Consider the following 12,912-nt stretch of genomic DNA (forward strand, 5'->3'; position numbering starts at 1 on the left):
CTCTCCCATTCTGCAAGCCATGCTGGGTCCGTCGGTGCGGTGAACAAAGACACCTTTTCCTCCTTCGAACGATATCCGCTCCGGCACAGCGGCACAAAACACGTCCTTTCTTTGCATTGCCGCTTAGCCTTCAACATCTCAGGACGTTGTGCCCACATTTTGCGACGACGAACTTGACACTGCAACAGGTCGAACACTGACAGCTGTCAAACGCTGAGCAAAGCATGGGACGACAGGAGCTTGGCGGCTCTCATGCACCCACTCGTCCGGCAGCGCCACTTGCGGCCACTGCGCGCAGTTATCACGTGCGGGGCCACCCTCTCTCGTACAGAATGCGCGCGCTCCGCACACTAGCCAGTATATTCTAGGCCATGACCTACTACACTCCTGACCTGCCCAGAGAGCACCTCTTCCAGCGCCCACGTTCTAGTTCATACCTTCTGCCGCTAGGGCCGTCACCTACGAGCGGCGTGGCGCTAGGCAGCACCTGTTCGCTGACGTCACCTTCACTCTTTGTAGTCAAATTTTAACCAACAAAGCACTCATAGTGCGAATTTATGATCCACAATTTAGAAATATCCAGAAATAATAATACTAAAAGACATTCAGAATTTTTTTTGCAATAAAATGCACGCGACAACGCATGGGCTGTCCAACATCATATAAATCCACGGGTTCCCACGTTTGTCAACAAGTGTGCTATAAGTACGTGAGCGCACTGAACAGCTTACTTGACCAGCAATGTATGGGAAGAAATAGTCACATATATGCCGGCAGTTCACCACAGAAAGCAGGCATTCTTATTCCAGCGCCTACAAAACAATCGTAAAAAAGCAGACGAACAGGTTATAGGTAGCGCCACCTACGGCGAGCGATTGAACGAGAGCGGGGACACGCGCTCCCATAGGAACCCCGCTATCTGAACAGGTCAGGAGTGTAGTAGGTCATGTTCTAGGCACTATACTAAGAGCGCCTAGTGGTGATGATGACGTAAATTAATAAATATTATGACCGCGCAAAAATTTACTAAGTTTGCTGCTTTTATTATTGACTAAAAAATATTTTTACATATTAAAATATACGCTGCTGTGCAAAGCAGAGAGCCTAAATACTTGGCTCACAACTCGCTGTGCATTGCCGCTGAGGTTAGCGAGTTCACATGCTGGGAACGTTGGGACTTCGCTTGTAACTTCTGACCAATCAACAACTGCGGTTGTCCGCTCAAATTTGAACCGTTTGAAACGTTAGAAGCTGGCAGCTAGTTTGCGTCGTTGTTAGTAAGCCAGATGGAAGTCGCGATGCAGGACGGAGAGAATAATGTCGAGGCAAGCGCGGACGCAACCGGCGCTCGTAAGCGACGCTTCTACAAGTTCGGCGAACGCGTCAGCATGGAGGAAGGTCCACGCATTGAATTCAAGGCACACAAGCTCATGGCAATCGAAGAGCTGCCGCCGGCTTGCCAGGACCAGCACTCTAAGCAGACCATCTCAAGGTAATACATTAGTCATTTAATTTGAATGACTTGCCGGCACACGTATTCCGTGAGGGCGACGCGCAACGCCGCGCTTACTAGCTCGATATCGTGACTTATTGCAGAGAATGCTCAGAAAAAGAATACCTCAATTTCATGAACCACAAAAGAAACGTACGCAATTTATTATGATGCATTTACAACGACAAACGTGTAACGGTTACGCTATATAGGGGACTCCAGTGATCGTCCGTTCGATCAGAAAAGGACCTTGCATAGGAGCTACTGAGATAAACAAAATATGGTGCTAAGTTAATAAGCTCATCAGACTTTTTATTAAAGATGTTCAGGCGCAGAATTATTCATTTGTAGCCTTAGTGCACCGTCAAGAACACGTGACAATAGCAAATTTCAGTATAGCGTTCTGCGAGTCCTTGCGGTGCGGTTTCTGCCACTGCGCATGCGTCTTAACGCGAGCCGCCGTTCGCGTTCGCGGCCCGCCCTCAGAAAATTCTTATTCTTAAGCTCATATGACGCTCGCTATGCCGGTAACGCCCGCAGTGCCTGCAAACGTTATTCTAAAACTGCCTAATGTAGTTACACAGTGGTAACGTTTCCCCTGCTCTCGGTTGTAGTGCACAAACACATGGTGTGGTTTTAAGTGTGTTAGTGCATGTGTTAAATGCGGAAGTGTGGGAATTTGTAACGTGTTACAACTATAGTACATGTACTTCAGTGAATTTTTTTTTTAATTCTCACCTGTTCAGGAAAATTCTAGCTACGGAATTAAATATTTTGAGTGTGTTTTAGTATTGTGGCTCACGATAGCTTAATTAGTATTAGGTTCAATTTCAACACATCAGCTGATAGAATACCTACATGTGCACATGCCAACTGTTAAAATTGTTGAAATTCACACTTGCCATATGAAGTTGACTTTATGGATTCTTATCCGATTTATGTTTTTAAAGAATTTGACTGCAACTGATTCATATAAACTCTATGTCACTGTGTTTAATTGACATCACGCAGAACTATCTGTGCCTTCTTGAACACTGGAAAAGGTGGGGCTATTTTTCTGGGAATCCTTGACAATGGTGATGTCAACGGTCTCCATCTCACAGAATACCAAGTGAGTCAGTGAAGGACTGTGTATAGCCTATGACTTATTGCTTTTGCGAGATCGCAAAGCTTGCAGCAGGATTCTGCACCTCGTTTTATTGCTTTGTCGTTCTAGAGGCAAGATAACTGCTTGAGCTTGTTCGAATGTTATAGTCAATAACTGGGCGTGTTGGTACTCCATGATTCGAAATAGAAAGTGCAAAGAAGACAACGGACAAAAAGGAGACACACAAAGAGCGCCACTTGTAACAATGTTTATTCCAAGAAAAATGAAATATACTTATGCAGACTGTCGCATTTCATTGCTGCGCAGTCACATTGAGATATCGCAACTCTTTCTGAGATAGAAGTACGAATTCCACACCAGCGCAATTATTCCCGGCTTTAATTATCTTTTAGGGGCGAAGCTCCTTAGGGCGTGGGCTGTGCGTCCCCTGTAGCCTGTATGTAGCCACCTCTAGTTTAGTTCTTGCAGTGTTCACTAGATGGCGGTACCGTCCTCTGTATGTAGCCACCTCTAGTTTAGTTCTTGCAGTGTTCACTAGATGGCGGTACCGTCTCCTGTATGTAGCCACCTCTCGTTTAGTTCTTGTAGTGTTTACTAGATGGTGGTACTTGTAGCTGATGATGAAAAGATGCAAGATGTTATAAACTAGAAAGCGGTACTTGTAGTTGATGAAAGACGCGAGATCTTATAAAATAGGAATGATGTCACATATGGCGCGTGTCATTGGTTGAAGGCAATCGTTCGATTTAGTGCGGCGACGTACGCTAGGGGGAGCGATGTAATAAAATCGAGTGGGCAAAATGTACAGAGGATTCATGGTTTACCAGGTTTACCTCCGGAGCTTCGCCCACTCATCATCATTCACTTCGTGGATATGGCGGATTTTTTTTGCCTGAGATATTAGTTTGTTCCACTTGTCACGACTCTTGGCAATCGCAGATAAGCAAAAAACCGGTACACCCTTTCAATCTGTGCATTGTATTGCAAGGTGATCCTCTCTGACATTTCTAACATTGTTACAATACTGTAGGAGCCTGTCGTTAAGCATTGCTCAGTTTGGCCTATGTACTTGCCACAAGACAAAGGAATATCGTAGACCACACCAGTCTGGCATTCGGCATATTTACTTTTGTGGTTTTTATACAGGCTGTTGCTTTTTCAAGGCAAGGGTTTGTCATTTCGCAAAGTTTAGACATTTTCAAAGGTGCAGAGACGATCACCGTTACATCTGCTTGCTTAGCAATCTTCGAGTTATGGGACACACTATGAACATATGGTATCACGGCTTTCTTTGCTTTTTACACTAGTTGACTCTCGGTCCACTTGGCGGGTTCGTGATTGATTTTTTAAAGATTTTTTCAGCTACACAGCGCCTGTGTGTTCATGTCTTCTCTCTTGTGAGTGTGTTTGCAGAGACATTGCTGAGATTGAAAGTGTGTACCAGATTTTTACAAAAACTTCATAATTGCCATGAGTTGAGACAAGTAGAACAGATTAATAATTGACGCAAAAAAGAAATCGTTGCACGTGGCCTCTGTATCTTTATTGCAGAAAGAGTTGCAATATCTTAATGTGACTGTGCAGCTATGAATTGCGACAACACTGTCCTCAGGAATAGCAACAGCTTTTCTTGGAATAAACTCTGTTGTAAGCGGCGGCACCCTCTGTGTGTCTCCCTTTTTGTCCATCGTCTTCTTTGCGCCTTCCATTTTGAAAATTGTTGCAATTGTAAAAATACCACAGTGATTAAGCTGTCTCTATATGTGAGGCAAATTGCTGTGTACATTGCTGCGTATCTATGGTCGCGTAATTGAACTCTGTTTTGTGAGGCCACTTGAGGCATCACTAAGTTTTACTGGCCACGTACCAAGAGATTGTAAACTGCACTGCAAGTATCTTTATGCATGCTTCTAGAGGGAAAAACAGTAAGCCGTCTCTGACGTGATGTTCCCGATTCCTTTTTTTTTTTTTTTTTTTTCAGAAAGACCACTTGCTTTGGAATCTTCAAATGTTGATGCTAAGGTACAAGCCACCTGTCCCAAAACACATGTACGAGCTGCAGTTCGTTCCAGTCATCTCTGAGGGTGTGCCATTGCCAACAAACGAAAGGTGCGATGCTCAAGTGATGTTTTGTCATATGTAAGACATTCTTTTTTTTTTCTTTTTCCACTATATATGAGAGGCAGTGGAAGTGCTTGGTAGTGTAAAAGGGTCTCCACTCGTTCATTGTTGGGTGCCAGTCAAGAATCTTGGGTGATAGTCACTGCAAAGTATACTGTGAGTGTATACTGTGACCACCCTTGTTTTTCCTCCACTTATAACAATAGTGAGTTATTTCTTGTTTAGCTCTATTCGTAACTTCATATTTAAGCAAGTTTTTTTCTTGGCATGTTGTCTTCCTCGGTGCCCGATCCCGAGTAGTGCAGCACAATATCCAAGTTAATGTGAAGATGTGTAATGTCATTTTTCGTTTTTTTTTTTTTTTTGCCTGCCTATTAACCCGTTGCACTGAGAGAAACATGCGCTCTTGTTTTTGCAGACGTGAGATGAACAGCAAAGAAAGGTTCAAGCCACACCAATTGCAGTGTTCGGGGCCATGCTGGTGTGATAATGAAGCTACTGCTCAGGTTAGTGTTGTAAGCCCCAGCCATATTGCTACCCAGTGCACATTTTTTGCTTATTCTGCCTTTTGTAGTGGCTTCTACGAGAAACTGTGCATGATTATGCATGTTATTATTAGGTGCTGGTTATTACATGGACAACTCAAATTAAATGCTAATACAGTATTTCCATAATTCTCTAAGAAATCATTATACTGGCCATCCAAACACTGTTAAACATGGATGGACAGTATGCTGAATCAAGTGTAATGAGTTTCATGGTTGACATTACCTCTAATATAAAAGGACTAATAAGTGTTTGATGCAAACAACACTGTCTATGCCTATACGACTTCATTTCTTTTAGCTTTGTGATCATAAGCACTACCAGCAGATAAAATACTGTGCAATTCGAAGCACATCCTTGACCTCTAAATGCGTTATAGATGAAAAGTGAATCACTGTTCACAAGCACGTTCAGAGCCCAACAACTATCTTTTAGGTTGAGGGTGACAGCTTGGTGAAGGACACTCAAATTTGTGTAGATTTGTGGTTAAAATTAAATATTTACATTCTATGAAATGGGGCGAGTCAAGCGAGGCCTCCGGGTGAATAAGCACCTCACTCCACTGAGCTAAGTTCTGAGCAAAGCCTACGTGCGTGGCAATACAAACAGGATTGATTTTTAAGAAAAGTGCTCATGTGTTTTTCAATGAAACACGTAAATGTCTCACCAGAATGACCCAGACAATATTTCCTTTAAGTATAGTGCATGTTATATATTTTTTATATTCAAGAGAGACTTAAATGACCACAGCATAAAATTAAAGACAAAGCTGTCCTCGTTGCGGTGGCATGTCCTCTAATTTTCAATGCTATAACAATAGTTACTTATCAATGGTGATGCAAGTGAAAACATCTGCTTTATGTTGGCCGCTGCACTTACAATTGTATTTTTTCTGTATTTTAGCCACTGCATTAATGTTATACTGCTAGTTAGTTTTTTATAGTGCGGTTTTTTATGCAATGGTTTGTGGCTTAGCCGTTGTGCATATCGTTCGATTCGCTATATTTCTTGCATTCATTGATTTTTTCGTCCTGCATAAACCAGGGCGGATCGGTGATGCGGTATGTTGTTGAGATTAAGGTATCAGCATGGGACAGTTCTGACCCGAGAAACAGTGCGTTTAATAAGAGCAAGATGGGCATCCACCCCATGTTTGACAACGAAGAGGATCTCTGCTTTGTGCGCCTTCAGGGCAGCAACATGCGGGTAATTTCACATCTATGCCTTCACATCTGGCGGCTTGAACTCACTCAGAGTGCTAATGGTTTCAAGTTGCTTGCTCAGAGGTTTATTTGAGACTACTAGATTTATTTACTTGGGTGGGTGTCGAGGCATGCTGATTGATGCAATTCATTAGAATACATGGCACTTTACAAACACACATACACAGCGCAAGAACAAGGATGGGCGCTGTTCTTGCTCTTGCCCTATGTATTCTAATGTATTTGTGCATCATTGTCAAAATTCAATGCCTTTGCACAATATGTTCCTTTTTTGAGAACTAGATAATGTTGCTTATTATAAAGGCTGCTTAACATGTTTTGTGTGGTGGTTTTTGGCACAGTAAAGGGAGGAGTTGAAACGTCCACGGTGCAAGGAAGTGTCATTGTTACCAGTACAACCCCTCCCTTGTTCTACGTCAATGGAGTATTAACAAATATTTTCAATACCACATGCGTTATGCACATTTCAATTTAATACAGAGCTTGACTAAGAAATGCAGACCTCTCGTCATCACCATCATTGTGACATATAACACATTGCAATAAGATTTACTGATCCCATCCAGAAGTATACCAAGCATGATGATGATGCTAATGGATAAAGTAATAATACTTAACGAGTGCTGTGGACATTTCTTCTGGCTTTTGCACTTGCCCACAGCATCTGATACCAATCACAGGAACAGAGCAAACCAGTGTATTATGACATCACGAAGGCCTTAATTTGGATACCACAGACTAATGTGCTGTCTCCACCATTGCATGCAATACTAGGCCTGTCTTCATAATTTGATCAAGACCTGGGCTTTCGTTGTATATAGCAGTCAAGTGCATGGAGAATGGAAGAAATGTCGCAGTGTGTCATCGTTTAGCTCTGAAAGCACTTGAAGTGGTTAGGCTTTGTTTCAAATAGAAACTTTTGCCGCATTGCTGGTCATAGTGGCTTGTTTTGAATATTTGTGCTCATCGCAGTAAAGTAAGCAGCTTCACAGGAGGTCAGTCTTTATTTTTGAATAATTTGAAATTCTGCAAAATAAACTGCAGCATGCATTTTATGTTGGATTGATTGATATGTGCTGTTTAATGTGCCAAAACCACCATACAATTATCAGAGGTGCCGTAGAGGAGGGCTCTGGAGATTTAGACCACCTGGGGTTCTTTAACCTGCACCCAAATCTGAGCACCTGAGCCTACAGCATTTTCACCTCTATAGAAAACGCAGCCGGCATTTGATCCCGCGACCTGCTGGTCAGCAGCCGAGTACCTTAGCCACTAGACCACTGCGGCGGGGCATTGCATCTTACACCAGGACTAGCAATAACTATAATTAGCTAGTAGAAAGAGTAAACAAAATTTACAAAGAATAGTCATCAAGAAATTTGCCTCATGTAATGAATTACATCTAGTGACATTTGCCTTTACAGCGCTGAAATTGCATGCTTCGATTTGTTGCCGTTATCAGTTTCTAAAGGCATCTTCCCCCCCCCCCCTCCTTTTTTTTTTTTTTTTGTGTGTGTGTGTGTATTAGTGCACTATGCAAGATGTCATTGACATGACCCGTCAAGAAGTTAGAAGTTACTACTACTCCAAGTAAGTTATATTGCTTGTCAAAAATGCTGCTTGATTTTTTTTTTTTTATGTACTAATTTCCTGCTTACGATTATTCCAGGACAGCCACTCAAAAGCCCCTAGAGTAAACCTTGACGGGCACCGCCATAGCATTAGGTATTACGTTGCATTGCCAGTAGAGCTTGACATGCCCCACCTGTGAAGAAAAAGGCCTTGAGGACATTGCTTTCTGAGGCATCGAATGTTGTGCTTTGCTTTTTTATGTTTCATTCCATTGTATATGTTCCTTGGCACCAGTCTGACCCGGTGACCTCAGACTCATTAATGTATTGATATTAAGAGGTAGCTCTGTGACATTTTGACTTAAGTATAAGAAATTACGTGTATGATTACTAAAACCAATAAGGAACTGTATATCACAGTGTGTGACCAGTGTCGCCACAAGCTAGTCGTGCCTAGTCAATGGTACTCTTTCAGTTGTGAAATTCTAGTCTTGGGTACCTTAGCATATTATAGATTTTCGAAACCTATGCTGTTCACATGCAAAAAAAAAAAGGAAAATGACACCACGTCTTCATGCTTCCAGGAGTATTTTCTACATTGCTAACTTGCTCAATTTTGTGTTGTGATGATGAAAGTAGCTTGCAAAGGACAGTTTTATTAAAAAGTTTGAAATTTTCCCAAAATGCATATCAAATTTTAACGTACAATCCGTTTAACATAAATTTGGCATATCTTATTTTCACATTAAACATTTTACCTCTTGTGCAAGGTTGTGCTGTGCGAGATGTATATTTTGGTTTGCTTTAAAAAGACCGTTCACTCGTAAACCAACATGAGACCTGCAAATTTATACCCCTTATATATTAAATGCACAGCATTTAGGATAATTATTTTGCAAACCATAGATATTTTGATTTAAGGCAAAAGGAATTTTGCGTGTTTACAAGTACAACCTCTTATTAAACATCGCAGCTGTACTTCTCCAACAGTCTAGATTATTCAGATCCTCTCCACAAAATCAACAATGTGAAATTTGTATATTGTACAGTTGACTTTAGCTGGAACTTCAGTGCAAGTGCCTGATGACAGTGCTTTGGCAGTATAAGGTATACATTATTAGTAAATACTAAACATCTTGTGTACTTCCATCACCTTGAGATTCCTGCAGTGTCTGCAGTACTGCGGACTCACCTTTTCCTCGGCATCTCCATTACGTAGTCCTTCCCCCGACTTTCTCTTGCCACTGAACGCAAGGATCACCTTGGGGTTGTCTGCCATTGCCGCCAAAGAACGAGTTCACTTGGAATGTGTTCATGAACATCTTAAAGAACTAGAGTTGTGCATCAAAATGAGATCACAGGTGTGAAATAAAATAATGTTTTGTGTGTACGCACTGCTTTTTTGTGTTTCTTGCATCCGTTTTGGTGCACAGAACTATATTGCCACTGAAAGCATTTATCAGATGTATACTTTCCACACAGCATAAGAAAATAACTTTTTTAATATATGGGACGCTGGGTAAGAAATGAACAGGTAAGCCTCGCCACTGCAATTTCTTGTGCCTTTTGCCTCTGAAATTTATAGCTCATTGTCAAAGATGCGATGCTTGAGCTTGGGAGCAGTTATATGCAGAACTAAACGGCTGAACGAGGCGAAACTCCTGTTTGCAATACTTTAAATAATGACACATTCTAAACATTGAGTGCGCCCAACAGTATGTGCTGTTAATTGTACATTCCAGTGCGGAAGTAGGCGAAAGTAATAGCAAAATCACTTCATGACCGAGTTTTATTGTGAGAGTAATTGGCTGTTAAATAGAATAAGCTGTAAAGATGCTGCATATGTTACACCAGCCGCACCTCTAAAAACGGGAATTTAAGTGAAACTATTGTTATTCTTTAGGTAAGACGGAACAGTAGGACAATACTAAACCACCGTTACACGTAAGTAAGTTCAGTAAGCAGCATTGTGTGAAGAAAATGCAATGCGAGAAGGAAGGAGTGGTATATCTTCGCCATCGCTCTTACCAACATCGCGGTGAAGCTGCCTTTTTTATGTATGACAAGAAATACGTGCAACTAGCCATCACCCGCTTGAGGTCGCACAGTAGTCGGCATAGCAAGAGTTTGGTGTAGATAATCAGTCACTATTTAGTGGAAGGTGTCAGTCCTTTCTTTGCGACTCGGTGAATTGATCACTACAAAAACCCAGAACCAGCACAGCGTTGAACCACGAAAACTAGCATGGAAAGCAGGAGCCCATGTGAAGTGCAGCTGCACACCATGGTCCCCTCTTCCGCAATAAGCATTGTGTTTGAAGTCCAGCGCTTGTTCTTCTTTACTGTCTTCGCGTCTTTCGTGGATTTCTTCTTTCGAATATTACGAAGCAAATCGCACAGCAAGGTGCGTTAGTGATGTCCTGTTTCAAGCATCGTTGTGACAAATCAGCATCTAGATCTAGTTGGATATAAAAAACGGGCGAAGCAAGGCGCAGATTATACTGTTTTATTGTCTGGCGAGTACATGACAAAGCAGAGGAAACATAAGACATCACACTCCCACAGTGCTTTGTTTGCATGCATTCGTGTTCTGTGCAGTACTTCACACAAATTTTATGGCGATCCCAATCTTGACCAATTGTCAACCTTGATGAACCTGCCAACTGGATCGTTTATTTGATACATAACTCATTTGTTGTGTTTGCCCCTTCTTTCATTAAAGGCTCTGCTCCAATTCTTTGACTTATTCTAAATATGTACGCCGCAAACAGCTGGCACTTGCTCGTTTAGACCATAGTTTCCTCAAATTAACTAGAGGGGACTCCAGTGCTTCGATCGTTCAGCGACCATGGGCGTGATGGGGCATTGACTGCTATGACCCGGTGAAATTAGCGCAAACGCTATGTTTACTCAACTTGGCTTGGATCCGTACAAAGCTATGGCTTTTAGAGAATGGTGGGTCAGGCAACCTGAGGTTCTCTCGACGTGTGGCGTGCATGCATGCGTGCGTGTGTGAGATGAGCTGTACGCGATCGCAAGCTGTACACATCTGTGTTGTGCTGGATGTGTGCTGATTGCGGTGTCCTTGTAGAGGGCGTGGGCACTGCGATTGAGCGTATCGTTGCCCATGTGCTGGACGAAAGCGGGCAGTGTTTGCAGCGCTTGAACTTGCACTAAGGTCCCTTGCACTAGAGACTATATTTGCACTGTCACTACGTGCTTCAGCGTTAGTTTTGTGATTGCTAATTTTTGATTTTTTTTTTTTTTTTGGTGTGAGGTGGCAGCGTTCGTTGTACAAATTTTACTGAGCATGAAAGTATGTTTTTCACTGTGCTTGATCATATGCTTCGGCAACTTGCTTTTGACCGTTTTGCTGCGTGCTCATCGAATGTATCAATTAATTAATGAGTGGAATTGCAGCCATTTTATTGGTCATGGAGGCCGATTTTCTGTCTCGGTTAAGCCATGCAAGTATTACGCGTTGTAATTTCGATTGAGATCCTGATCGTGATTGCAAAATGCAGAAGTAAGTCGTTCCTGCTTGAAAAACACAAATCCAATTGAAAAAGCCTGTATGGCTCTACTCATTCCTCATGCAGCTGCATACGGTCATACGATCGATAGCTGTACATAAACAAGTGTTCGACGCCTAGGTATGTAGTACATGCTGTTTGCACCCCGCAGGTTTTTTTGCCTGCGCGTGCCTCATTTTCCTGCGCAAAATGGCGCCTTTGTAAGCAATAAACTAACTAGTATCAATTCCTTTCAGAGATAAAAAAAACAGATAGGCATCTGTTTTATTTTTTCTGTAATTGGAAAATAAGCGAATTTTTAAGGAAATAAAAACTTTGTCCGTGTAAAATGACAGCAAAAAAAAAGCACTGAAAAAAATGGTGACTTCTTTTGATGTGTAAAAATGTTGTACAGTGACATAATTTACAATTTGAGACTTGCATATATCATTGAAGGAAGGTGACTGTGGTGTATTCAGCGAAATGTACTAAATGGCATTAAACATATGAACAAATGTTGATGATTGATATGTGGGGTTTAACGTCCCAAAACCACTATATGATTATGAGAGACGCCGTAGTGGAGGGCTCCGGAAATTTAGACCACCTGGGGTTCTTTAACGTGCACCCAAATCTGAGCACACGGGCCTACAACATTTCCGCCTCCATCGGAAATGCAGCCGTCGCAGCCGGGATTCGAACCCGCGCCCTGCGGGTCAGCAGCTGAGTACCTTAGCCACTAGACCACCGCGGCGGGGCGAATAAATGTTGTACACACAGATGTATGTTCAACAGTTGCATATGTTTTATATATAACCAGCTGTTTACTTGCATAATGATGCCAGAAGCAACACGAGTGTTATCAACATCAGCAGCGGTAAGCTGATATGTAGTGCTTGCGCTCTCAAGGGTGATAGCCCCCAACACTGCTATGTGTATGGCACTTGACTACAATCGACGTGAACTGGTCATGCCGGCTGCATCATAGGATTGCATGTGTACTTTTTAGAAAATTCTATAGTTAGCATTGCAACTGCAATTGACCTTTCAAGCAACATTGTGCCCGAGTGGTGTCTATGTCCACAACAGTGCCGGGACCCGGCGTGGCTCTGTGGTAGAATACTTGATTGCCATGCAGACTGTTTGATTTTCATTTCATGAGTGAATTAAACCACTGTGAGCACTCATCAACAGTATTTGGGCTATGAAGTGGTTTTTCTGCTAGTAAAAACAAAAAAGTCATGACCACACACCCCCCCCTCTACTGTGTTACTTTTGGTGACCGCCACCCCCCCCCCCTTGAAATGAGTGGCGGGATCCGCCCCTGGCTTCACATACAT

At 42.3% G+C, this 12,912-nt stretch overlaps 1 protein-coding gene across 1 annotated transcript; it reads left to right on the forward strand.

Moving 5' to 3' along the window:
• The first annotated feature begins 1,207 nt into the window (after positions 1-1,207).
• On the forward strand, positions 1,208-8,621 carry LOC119175551 (schlafen-like protein 2). The gene is made up of 7 exons (XM_075878244.1): positions 1,208-1,492; positions 2,504-2,603; positions 4,582-4,709; positions 5,140-5,227; positions 6,312-6,473; positions 8,019-8,080; positions 8,160-8,621. Exons 1-7 carry the CDS (start codon positions 1,287-1,289, stop codon positions 8,185-8,187), a joined length of 774 nt encoding a protein of 257 aa, XP_075734359.1. The 5' UTR covers positions 1,208-1,286; the 3' UTR covers positions 8,188-8,621.
• Positions 8,622-12,912: the final 4,291 nt, after the last annotated feature.

Source organism: Rhipicephalus microplus, chromosome X (genome assembly GCF_043290135.1).
Source record: "Rhipicephalus microplus isolate Deutch F79 chromosome X, USDA_Rmic, whole genome shotgun sequence".
In the NCBI taxonomy this organism is placed as follows: Eukaryota; Metazoa; Arthropoda; class Arachnida; order Ixodida; family Ixodidae; genus Rhipicephalus; species Rhipicephalus microplus.